General features: G+C 43.1%; 1 protein-coding gene across 1 annotated transcript in view; it reads left to right on the top strand.

Annotated features, from left to right (window-relative positions):
- The first annotated feature begins 1965 nt into the window (after nt 1-1965).
- The window catches only part of MTMR12 (myotubularin related protein 12), a 34098-nt gene continuing 23126 nt past the window's right edge, over nt 1966-12937 (top strand). The window contains exons 1-3 of the mRNA XM_082336420.1: nt 1966-2100; nt 10491-10545; nt 11773-11912. Of these exons, the coding sequence (XP_082192546.1) occupies nt 2041-2100; nt 10491-10545; nt 11773-11912 (255 nt within the window). The 5' untranslated portion in view covers nt 1966-2040. The remainder of the gene's footprint in view (nt 2101-10490; nt 10546-11772; nt 11913-12937) is intronic.

The following is a 12937-nucleotide window of genomic DNA, read 5'->3' as shown; positions in this document are numbered from 1 at the left end:
GTAAAAATATTTCCAGAAAGTCTACTCTGTATGCAAACTGTCGCCTGGGTTACCATTTGTCATTTAAATTGCTGGGTAGTCCTGCTGCATTGCCACAAGCAGTTCACAGTATTTCCATTGTTCTCTATCTGCATAAAAGTTAAGCTTTTAAAAGTAACCTAGATACCTGGTAAACCTGGTGTTTATTTACAGCTCTGATTATACAGTCTCTAAAGATTATTCCATTCCAAAGATTACATTCCAAGGAGGCCACGGCTGTAACGCTTTAATAGATATTGGGCAGAGGGCTTCTTGGGGTCTATCAGCCGTCAGGTTTTAGAGGATTTTAAATCTCAAAATTTAGAGGATTTTCATAGAATCAGAGAATTGTTAAGGTTGGCAAAGACCCTTAAGATCATCGAGTCCAATTGTTAACCCAGCACTGCCAAGTCCACCACTAAACCAGGTCCTCGAGCACCACGTCTACAGAGCTTTTAAATACCTCCAGGGATGGGGACTCAACCACTGCCCTGGGTAGTCTGTTCCAATGCTTGATCACCCTTTCGGTGAAGAAGTTTTTCCTAATATCCAACCCAAACCTCCCCTGGCGCAGCTTGAGGCCGTTTCCTCTCATCCTATCGCTTGTTACTTGGGAGAAGAGACCGACCCCCACCTCGCTACAGCCTCCTGTCAGGCAGTTGTAGAGAGCGATAAGGTCTCCCCTCAGCCTCCTCTTCTCCAGGCTCAACAACCCCAGCTCCCTCAGCCGCTCCTCACCAGCCCTGTGCTCCAGACCCTTCACCAGCTTCGTTGCCCTTCTCTGGACACGCTCCAGCACCTCCATGTCCTTCTTGCAGTGAGGGGCCCAAAACTGAACACAGCACTCGAGGTGCGGCCTCACCAGTGCTGAGTACAGGGGCACTATCACCTCCCTGGTCCTGCTGGCCACACTATTCCTGATACAGGCCAGGATGCCATTGGCCCTCTTGGCCACCTGAGCACACTGCTGGCTCATGTTCAGGTGGCTGTCAGCCAACACCCCCAGGTCCTTTCCCTCCAGGCAGCTCTCCAGCCACTCCTCCCCCAGCCTGTAGCGTTGCATGGGGCAATTTTCAGAGGATTATTTTAATGGAGAGCCCATTTTATGTCATTTTGCTTGCACGTCTCCTGCCGTAAGTAAAACTCAGCATCTCAATGCTTTGTTTAGATCTCACTTAACACCGAGTTTTCTTATGAGCGTGCATGGATACAACACAGTCATTTTGCAGCTGAGTACGGAGGAGCTTGATGGAGAATTTAAACAAAGTGACACCTTGACCAAAGCAGAGGCAAGAGCAGGGCAGTCTTCGCAGCGATGCAAAAAAGACGCGGTTACCCTGAAATGAAAAAATTCAGCGGAAACCCAGGTACCCGGAGCCGTGCACCAGGCGCCAAAGGAAGAGCCGTGCAGGACGCGCTCTGGCCGGTGACGGGCAGCGTGCGGAGCGGTGGGGATCCCCCCCGGGAGAAACCCAACCGTGGGGCTGCACCCCCGCCGCCGCCCACGTGCTGCCGCCACCCTGCGGGGCTACGAAGCGCCGAAAACCGGCTGCTCGTCACCTGCACAGGCACAGGTGTTTGGATGGCAGCCGGTGCTGCGGGCCGCGGCTCCCAGCCCCGCGCCGGCCGCCCCGGGCCAGCGCCGGCTGCAGGCCCCGGCTGCCCGGGACGCGCCCCCCGCCGCCCCCCCGGAAACAGCGCCCCCCGCCGGCCGGGGCCGCGCCCCGATCGGCTTCCCCCCGCCTCCGGCCGCCGCCCTGCCTCCTCGCGGCCAATAGGAGAAAGGCGCGCTTATGAGTGACAGCGCCTCTGCCCAGTGAGAACGCGCGCGGCGGGGAGGCGGTGCCCTAGCAGTGGCCGGCGGCGGGGCAGGCGGGCACCGGGCGAGGGGCGGGGTCAGTTACGTGCGCCGGATGCCGCCGCCCGCGGCACCGCCTCCGCGGCCGCGCTGAGGAGGAGCCCCGGGAAGCGGTGCCGCCACCGGCCGGTGCCGCTGCGGGCAGACGGGAGGCGGCCGGAGCCATGTTGGGCAGCGGGGCCAAGGCGGCCAAGCCCTCCTTCGTGTCCTACATCAGCCCGGAGGTGCGGGGCGGGCGCGGCCGCCCTGGGAGAGGGGGCGGTGGCGGCCCCTGAGGGGGCTACGGGGGCGGGGGGCGCCGGGAGGGACGGTGCGGCGGGAGGTGCGGGCGGGGGGCCTGTCAGGCTGCCGCGGCCCCGGCCCGCAGGGCGGCGGGGAGCCCTCCGCGCCCCGGCGCGGGGTCTCGTCAGGGGCGCGGGAGCCGCCGGGGCGGGCGGCGGGGGGAGCTGGGCGGGCTCCTGCCGTGCTGCCGGTCCCCTCGCACCGCGCCCGGGTTTGGCGGCGGGGATGTTCCGCGGGGAGCTGCGCAGGGCTTCGTGGCGCGCCTGCGGGAGGGGGGCGGGAGCGGGGTGGCGTGAGTGGGCCTCGAAGGTGCTTCCCCCAGAGCGAGGGGGAAACATCTTGCTTCTTCCTTCTCCAGGACGCCTAAAAAATGTAGTTGGCTCGTCAGTTTTAAGCTGGTTTTTTTTTCTGATGCTTCACTTGAGTTGTTTTTTTGTAAGCGGTGACCAGATACCAGGCTGTCGCTGTGACTGTTCAGCTGGCGAGGTGGGACTTTCCCAGCCTGTTTTTCTTAATGTCCCTTAACATCACTTCACCTGCAATGCGTGCTCTGTCTTTGCAAGCTCCTTGTGTGCCGTTCTGTCATTGTAAAGCCCTGGGTCTCTTTCCTTAACAGCTCCATGTTGAACTCTTGGCTGTGCGTATTGTTTTTCTTGTTGTCCTTTCACTTATTCATGGAAACTTCTGTTGGTAGTTTGATTGAAGTGGCTTTAGACTCAGTTGACTGAGAGCATGTTGTTAGTGGGTGGTATTAGATCAGTATTGTTATTAAGTATTCCTTCATTTTTATTCCCGGTAGATGGCTGTTTTCTAGGAAGACAAATCTTCATGAAAACTAGCCATTTGTTTGGGTTTTTTTTTCCCCCTCCATAGTTTTTTGTAATCTGTGTCAAACTGGTTCTTCTTAATTGCTCAATTCTCTTGATAGTGTCTTAAGGAAGAGATTTTCGTCTATCTTGTTAATTAGTACAGAGTTTGTCAGTAATAAAACCTTGGAGAATCTGCTGTTTTTATTTTTCACTGAATCTGAAACAACAATGCAGAGATATGGGTTAAGTCTGCTGTGCTGTTTAAAATTTATGTCCTTATTTTGTAGTAGCAACTCTGTTTTTAGATGTTGTTTAGCCCTGGTGTAGTTTCATCAGTTTACTTTAAAAGCTTTCTATTTCCTTGTATTTCACAGTGAAAATGGAGTTATTTTATTGCCCAGAGAGGTGGTAGATGCCCCATCCCTGGAAACATTCGAGGTCAGGCTGGATGGGGCTCTGAGCAACCTGATCCAGTTGAAGATGTCCCTGCTCACTGCAGGGGGGTTGGACTGGATGGGCTTTAAAGGTCCCTTCTAACCCAAACTATTCTATGAGTCTGTGATCACTGTGTGAAGTCAGTCTTTCACTTTAGGAAACTGTTTTACAAATACACAAAAGAGTGTGCGCTCAAGGAAGTGAATTTTGTGAAGGTAAGAACTTCACTTACTGAAAGATTCTTCACCATTTAAACAAGCATGCTGGGTAATTAAAGCTTGCTGGAAAAAATGGCCAGTGGGAAAATATACAAGTCAAATATATGTAGGGCAGTAAGATACCAAATAGTAAAGACTCCTTTAACTTGATTATAACTATAGTAATGTTACTCCAGATATGATCCTGATGGCTGCAGGAAGAATAACAAAGGTATTTAATATTGGAAGATGAAGGTCTTAATGAAATATCCTGATGCACCAGAGCTTGCAGTCATTTACTCTTTATTTATTCCTGCTGCTTTTAACCATCTCCTTGATGCACTTAAATTTAAGAATTTCATGGGCTCTTGCAGCAGAAGCTTTGAAATATAGACCCAACTTCTGCCACAGAATTGGGCAGAATTGAGCAAAAGCTCGGTGAAACTGAAGTCTGATTCCAGTAGCAAGTAAAGCAAGTTTAACTCTTTGCTCTGTTGGGTATTGCTGTCTTTTTGACAACCTATGACTGCCTTAATGGGATGGTTACACAGGAAGCTGAAGACTTCAGTGGTTTCTATAAGGATTTAAAATACAGCTTCAGATATATGATGAAACCTGTGAGGCTATTTGGGGATCTGGAAAAAGCATGTTGCTTAGATATCCTAGAATAGGCAGAAGTGAGCATGTCTCAAGGAACTGTGTTCCGTATGTATGTGAGAAAAATAACTTTCTGAACACAAGTTTCCTGTCCCTGTTAACTTTCATGTAGCTGAGTTTTAAAATTGGGGCTAGACTGATAGAACAGTGGAAATACTTCAGTCCCTCTTACGTGGAAAATACTGCCATACTAGGGCAGACTAATATCCTGTCTCTTTCAGTAGCAGATGCTTGGGGAAGAGTATGGGCTACAGGTATGCTCAGTGTGATGCTTCCTCTGGTGGACCCCATCAAAAGGTGGGAAACAGCAGTCCAGGAACTTCATGAGCTTGAGGTTACATCTAGATAGCATTTGAGTTAACGATGGACTTGTCTGTCAACTTACGGAGCCTTGCCTTGAACTGTGTGTTTGTCCTTGTTTGCCTGGAGAGTTGTTTGAGACCTTAAGCTGCTGCTTCTAGGTTAGGGGAGACCGGCAGTAAGAAAATGCAACAGGCAGAGCTGAGTTTTGCTTTAGCCCCAGCTCATTTAGTTCATCCTCAGAGACCTGAGGGACACAGTATGTTCAGAAAAATAAAATGAAGTTAGCTTTGAACTGCTTTTGGAGTTCATTTGTTTGAATATAAAGAGAAACAGGAACTCTTTTCATGTTAATATACAGCAAGATAGAAGTAAGGAGCGAACAGAAAGTGCTGTTTATTAAAGGAACAGAAGTTATTTCCGCTGTGAAGCCCCAGAATGTCTGGAAAAGCAGCGTTTTTGACGTCTGACATGTAACCTAGTTATGCTCTGCTATATGGAACCACAGATCAATCAATGGTCTGTTGAGAGTGAGACTGTAGGATGTTGATATTAATGACACACTTCCCCTCAGGACAGACTTGGCTACTCTGCAGGAAGTGGGGTGAATACTAGGGTATAAAGTCAATGTTTTGACACATCTGATCATAGACTAGCAATATTTCTCTGTGGAGACATAGAAACAAGAACCAGTGAATTACTTCACAATTTCTAACTCTAATATTTCAAAACTGAAAGCATTTACAAGGCTGACAAGCTGGGTCATATTTCCCTTAAAAATCTTAATTTGAATAAAAAATCTAGATATTAAACTTGATTTGAAGCTTAATGTTACTTTTTGTGCATGCATTCTTAAAAGCTAAATCCTTCATGTTAATTCTTATAGGATATTAGTTCTTGTATTAGCCCTTAAAGTTTAAAAGAGTTTGTTCTGCTTTATCCTACTTGTCCCTGAAATCTGGAGTGCACCTCAGGCTGCTGAGTAGTGAGGGTAGCTCTCATACCTCTTGGGCTTTGTCTCTCAAATTGTGCATTGCTGTTAGCTCATAGCCGCTACAAATACTTGTTGCTTGGTACAGTATTGTGTGTTCTGTAGTGATCACTTTTAAAATAGTAAGGCATTCCTTCTAAGTCGGAGTGATGGAATTGAAGAGTGGCATAGGAGTAGGCATAAGTACAAAAGTGGACAGCTGGGCTCTGGGCTGACGTGGGGGAAGCCGGGTGTTGAAGTCAGAGGAGATGGACAGGACAATGTAAGGAAAGAGGAAAGGATAAAAGATGAAATGGACGTGGAAAACACACACTATGATCTAATGGGCTATTGGATAATGGAGCTGTGAAAGGAAGGAAAACAGGCGTTTAGAGATTATTTTCAGCACTATTATTTAATTGAATTGTAGTAAGTATCTCCCCTGGACTGTATGGCATACAACATGGGATTAGGCTTGTTTGACTAAGAAATAGTATTTCAGAAAATACCAAGTATCTATTCTGGTTTGTTTCTGAATACAAAGTATATGCTAAGCATGTGCGCAGGTATTTCCTCTTTTGGATGAAATTCCAGTTGAACCGTTAGACATAAGTTTGATTTATTTTACTCAGGAATACTGTATTCACATCTTGGAGCACCACAACTAACTTGCAAATATTTCAGTATACAGTTTGACTTTTACAACTGGTAAAGATAAATGTATAGTTAAGAAAGCTGTCTCAGCCCTCTGTTAGTCTTTTAGTGAAGTATAAGTAAATAAGAAAAAACGAACGTTCACAGCAAGCCTCACCATGATGTAGAGCTTTCCTTTGGAGAGATTACTTGTGGAAAACTATAGAACAACATTAAAATATCCTGTGTTCTCACAGTCCTACTATTTGCTGTCAGCCTTGAAAGAGTGTATGTTTTAGCCAGCGTTCTTGGAATGCTGGAAGTGATAACTGGTTCCTTCATTACTTGAATCTAATAAACAATATTTTTCCCAGTATGTTTACTAAAAATCTTGTTTTTCATCGTTGGGATTACCTCTAGCACAAACGTCTGGCTGTGGATAAACAGAAATATTACCGTGGGGTAAGGTAGGTTCAGAGTTTATAGCATATAATTTGCCGCAGCAGACTGTATGCACGGTCTCTCTCCTGAGAGTGATGAGCAACATTCAGTATCCATAGGCCTACATACATATTTTGCAATAGTGATGAAAAACCCCAAATTCTCTGACAAGATCAGAGTAATCTGGATTCTAGCATGCAGGGAATGATTTTGACTTTTTACTCATTTTCTGTCCACAGTTGTTTACCTCCCTGTGGGCTGGGAGGCGAGGAAATGCTCTCAGTTGTGCTGAGGCTCTAGGACAAAGAGCGGGAATCATTTGGGATCCCTCTCCTGCCCTAAGTGTTAGGACCCTGTTAATATAGCATAACTGCTACTTGACCTTACTGCCTTAAACTTGATGTTGCATTACATGTGGTGGCTCTTTTATGCTTCAGCACTTCAGGAAGACATGTCTCCCCAGACAGACTTGGGGAATATATTTTAGCCCCTTTAAATACATTTCTTGGGGAGAGCTGAATGTGGTCCCTGGGTATTGCAAATTGTGCAGTTGTTCCCTATACTTGGGTAAAAACCAAGAAGAAGTGAAGAAGAAGAAGAGGTGAGCCTTTCCTTAAGAAAAATAGTTTCTCTATTGTGCTGTCTCCCCACTATTGAAGCAGAGAATCTGCGAGGAGCATGGTATCTCCTTTCCCTGACACTTCATGTTTTCATAGTGCTGTCAGCTGAAGCTGGTTTGAACTAACAAGAAGGATGATGTGTTATGAATTAGTATGGTGTGACATGTCAGCCGGCAGTTTTGGTATGGTTTGGCACTCTGTACCATTACAACTGATAATTTTTGGATGTTGCTGTATTGCCTACCACTGTTTGATAACCTGGAAAAAGGAATGTAGCACGAGGTGGGCACACAGGTGGGAAGCATCTCTGAGTAAGAAGTTTCTAAAACCTTCAGTGAAGTTGAGGTCTTAGTTTCTATCATTTCTGAGGCAATCCCAAGTTAACTTTCCTCAATTGCATGGTGTCCTATGGGTATGGGTATCTGCTTTTAGCTGTTGGTAGTAGAGTTTTCTGTGTTGTATCTTGAGTAAGAAGTGCCACAGTGCTGCTTGGGGTATTCAGAAAGGGGGAAGCTACAGATGAAAAAGTTTTTATCTAGAGGTGTGTGTGGCTTTCAGTGGTCATATATGGAAAGTGCCTGCATGCTTAACTTCAATAGATGGTCAGAGGGTGAAGTTTCCTGAGGTCTGAGTGGATTTAGTAGCTTGTGGAAACGGAGAGACTTGCTTCTGCTGCTTCCCTTTCTTTTTGTTTCTGTGCTCATCTGACCTGTTGATGAGCCAGTTCTGCTAACAATAGGCAGTAACAACAAAACCAAATGTAGCACAAGTACAGACTTTCCAGCTGATCTTACAAACCAAATTACCTCATCATGTAGTCAGATGAACCGGGGATAAAAGGAGTGGGTGGGCAAGTACAAACTGTATGACTGATTAAAGGGGTGTTGAGAAGCATGCATTTTAGTGTCAGCAGGATCTTAATTTACTTCTAAGACTGCGTTGCCCCAAAACTGAAATCCATTAGAAAAACAAAATTGAATCAGAGTGGAGATGTTAGCTAAACTTAGGGGTTCCTGCACAACTTGCACTGACTCACGGTGAGTTAACAGCTTTTCTTCACAAACATCTTTGCCTTCTCTCTTAATAAAATGTGACATTAGTAGAATTTAATGTATTTTAATATCCTCCCATGGATAATGAGCACAGCAACATGGATTTTTCAGCAATGTTCATGGCTTGGATTCTAGCTATCCCTAGTGCATATGTATGAAAACTGTCTTTAAAACATTTATGATTTTATTATGGGAATATAAATGTTGACTTTCAAATAGAACTATTCTGGAGGATCAGCTCTTGGAAGCTGTTGTATGTTGTAGGAATTCTGCCTATAGTAAGCACTTCAATGTGGGTTTTTGTCAACAAGAGTGAAACTGGATTTTACAAGCTGATCTCAGTGTTTGACTGAGGGCTCTATTTTGCTGTGAACGACTTGCTTGTTAAAGCAACTAAAATATTAATTCCTTTCAGAAGATAACCAATTTAACCTGTAACCAAAACCCAAATCACTTGTTCAAAATTATTTGCCTCCATGATACCTGTTATAAAAGCTTCATTGTGTTTTAATAACTGGGTGTAAGCTCAAAAGAACTTCTTTGGGGTCAAATATTTTTTTTTGCTCAGGTCTTACCTGCCAACACTAGCATAAACTGGTACTCATTGCAATAAGTATGAACATTCAAGCAGTGTGTATACATAAACAGTAGTTATTACATGCCTTATGATATCTCCCAAAGTACAAGTTACTGGGAAAACACCTAGTTAGTATACTGCTTTACTATTCTGTAGCAGTGATTGTTAGCATATAGTTTGTGAGCAGTGTTGCATTTAGTTGCACACAAATAGTGATAGTAGAAGGCATAGCTATAAAGCCACTAGTAAACCCAGAGTTTAGCTTAGGGCTGCCAGTGGTGAAGAGGCAACACTGGGAAAACGTGCATGCATTTCTTCTCTGAATGCAGCAGTGTTCAGCTTGAGCCATGTTTGCATATTAACTTATTTAGCTGACAAGCATGAACTTTGATTACAGTTTACTTGTACAACATCCAGACTTAGAACTCAAAGGCAGCAAATTGTGTTTGTTTTCTGCATTAGCTGCCAGCTATAGCTACAGGTTTCTTTCTTCACACAACCACTGGTTTCTTTTTATAACCTTTGCCTCTTTTCAACCTGTCTCGAACATCTCTGCTGTTCTCATGACATGGTTTCCTGGTGGTTTTAGTTTTGCTGTGCAGCCTTCAAGCTTTGTTTTGGGTCTTCTGAGTGTTGAGAGCAAGTGGTTATATGAATGGCAAAGGGAGGGTATTTTTATGCTCTCAGGGGCTTTTGTTTCTCTCTGTTTAATCCAGCAAAACTGTTACTGCTTATGCCTCCTTTTGATTGCTTGCCTTGATTTGCAAGGATGCTGGTGACAAACTAAAATTAGCTTGCTTACTGCTGTGGCCTCAGGGGGGGTTCCAGTTAACTAATAGTTTTCCAGAAAGACTCCAATGCATGTGAAGTGATTCCGTCTGGGAGGAGGAAGTTGTGAACTGGCAGAACAGGAAGGGTGTAGCGTGTCCTCTAGTTTAATAGTCTTTCAGCTGGAGATTTTAGTCCAACTATCAGTGCCTCAAGGCTAGAATAAGTGATACTGAGAATTTAAAACATTTGTTTTGTGCAATTTGGGTTCAAACTAAAGGATATCCTGTGACCAGTTTTACCTCTTGCTTTTGAGATTCTGAAATCCCTTTCCCTATAATCTTTGTAGTACTGTTTAAGTAACTTTCATACTTTGATTGCGATAATACATGTAAGAATAAAAAACAGATAGTGAAGGATGAAGCCTGAAAAACTGTGAAGGGTACATTAGAAACAAATATTAAGTCATATGTAGAAAAGCTTATGAATGAGCTCTGGGAGATGGTGTTGTAATACTAAGTTTATGCTTATCCATTTACATGTGCTGAGAGAACTTAAAAAGTACTGGTAATGCTTTATTTCTGTCTGTTACTTATACAAATAATGCATTTCCTTTTTTGTGTTCACAGCTGCACGTAACTGACACTGTGAGTGTCAAACCACTGACTTAACTATTTAGCTAGTAGACTACTGACCTTTAGTGGAAGGAGCACATTGTAAAGTTATTATCCTTAATTTAGGAAGTTTCTTTCCTTTATTATAATTTGCCTATTTGCTAGAATGTGAGGAATTTAAGAGGGGGAGTGCTGTTATTTACAGCATGTGTTGAAGGTACGATCTTCGCAAAGTAATTATTACTCTTTCTCTCTTTAGGAAATACACATAAAGGAACCCATAGAAAAGGAAGTAAATCCTCGCTTATTACCAGGTAACTATTGTATGTTGTATTATTAGAATTAAATAATAAAAAACTAATCATGTAAACAATATTTAAATATTCCCATGTCTGCAGCAAACACTCATGTGACAGCAGTGTCCCAAGTAGTAAATAGAGGGTTTGGTGTAACAACCCATACAGGTTGAAATGTTTTCAATATCTGTATCTGCATGGGTTGTTGAAAAACTCCATAAAAATTTCAATTTTTATATAGAGTACAGTATCTTCAGGTAAGCTACATGTGGAGAACTGTCTGTTCTTCAGTTTGCCCTGTTTCTTAAGAGATAAAGTTGGGTTGTTTTTTGTTTGTTTGGGAACTGGAGACCAAGAGCTGGTACAAACTTATTTTCTAGTTGTTTTGCTTCTACCATGAGACTTCTACTACTCTAGGCCTTTTGATGCCTCATTCACTCTTAAGATTTCTTTTTTTTAATTTACAATTCTTTCTTTTTAAAAAATGTTTTCCAAGATCTGGAAAGATGATGTTACTAAGATAAAATACAAGTAAAATGAACTAGTACTGTTCTATTGGTTTTTCTGCACTTTATAGGAAAGACCAAGGGTCTGGCTGATTATACGTATTAAAACCTGTTTTTACTTTCTTAAACTTCAAGTTCAGTTCCTGCTAATTTTAAGATTAGAACTTCATTGACCACTATTTATGCAAACTTGTGTTTGAGAACTTTAAAATAGCCCTGGGACCCGTAAAATAAGCAACAACTCCAGTCAAAGCTACGAAAAATTAACTGTGATGAACTTGTAATAATCAACTCAAATGTTTCAGCACTCTTAGAGTTTACTGGTAAGGAAAATTGGAACAGTTTTCAACTTGTTTATTGACTGTATTAACTACTTTTCAGTGGGCTTTGGGATTTTTTTTGAGTACACGCTCATATGGTTGCTCTTTGTAACTCCACATGTTATTCTCCTGCCGTGTAGAGTAGGCCAAGATACAGGTACTTCTGGTTACAGAACTCCTAAACGTGTGCAGTTGAACAGTGTTCAGTCCATCTTGAGTAATGTTAATAACCTGGAAGGCTCTCAATGTACTGATTCCAGGAGCTGCCTCGTAGTCTTTTTGTATAACAGTGATGAAGTATCTCCAGGCATACAGTTATGAGAAGTTGTCAGGATGTTAATGCTGAGTTTAAGATAACAGTTGAAATAATTCAATTACAAATGTCAGTTATGTTGCAAGTCAGTGTTTCTTTTATACAGGTGAACTGCTGCTTTGCGAGGCAAGCACGGTATACAAGTATATACAAGAAGATGGGTCAAATCGTGGCACCTATGGGAAACTTGTATGCACAAACTTCAAGATTGCTTTCCTTGACGATGATTCTGCTTCAGATGATAATGTAGGAAGACAAGTCTTCTAATTATGACCAAACAGGATCTGAAGACATATAGTGTCTCTGACTAAATAATCATGCCTGTCCCTTATCTAAGGATACAGAATTAATATAGATTTATAAGTTTTAATAGCTGCAGACTTAATCAGTCTGCATCTGCTTGGTATATGCAGATCCTTCCTCAAGCTCTAATGACTATTTAAGTAAAAATGGTGCAAGCCTGTATGTGGACACTTACGTTAGACATAGTTTATAACTCGTGAGTTGGTAATTTTATGAAACTTAAGTTAAAAGAATGAATTGTTTTGAAAATTAAATCAACAGTTTGTTTAAACCTGGTTTCTGGCTGCTCATCTAGTAGCAATTGCAAAAGTGTGAATGTCAAACGTACTTCTAATGTTGTATAACATCTGTCTGACTTCATGTTGGGCTACATCTGCAGAACCATTTCAGGGCTGCACAAGACTGAGCTGACATTCAGTGGAAATGCTCTAGATAATTGTTTGTGTGCCTCAGTAAAGCTCTGAATTATTCCATTCAAAGTCAGGTGTTGACTGCAAAGATTTAAAAACCTGGTACTATTGAGCTGGCAAACACTGAAAAAGCCGAAAAGTCCCCGAATCTTAGAAATCAGTTGAATCTTGTTTCCTTTGTTTTAGGTGTTCAAATTCAACTGTCAAAGGGGAATGGTAATGCCACACTTTTTTTGGTGTGCTTAAGCATCTGAAATGGTCTGGTCCATTTAGGTGATAACAGTGAAGGAGGGCCTGCTATATGGCTCTGGAGCACAAGGTGATCTTGACAGTGAAGAATAATGAGAATATGATTTGGCACATGTTGATTATAGTTGGAAGTTTCTTGGGGTAAAATTTCAGGGAGTTTAAATGTTAAACTAAGGCTTCTGCAGCCAAATGTGGATTTTTTGGACCTTCTGGAATTAATTGGGACAAAGCTGCAGAACCCTTTCCACAGATCACATGAGATTTATGCTAAAGTTGGTAGTGACCGTGCTAATTTCTGTTCCATCACTA

This window comes from Platalea leucorodia (genome assembly GCF_965183815.1).
Source record: "Platalea leucorodia genome assembly, chromosome: Z".
NCBI lineage: Eukaryota > Metazoa > Chordata > Aves > Pelecaniformes > Threskiornithidae > Platalea > Platalea leucorodia.
This window is presented reverse-complemented; position numbering and strand designations above follow the sequence as displayed.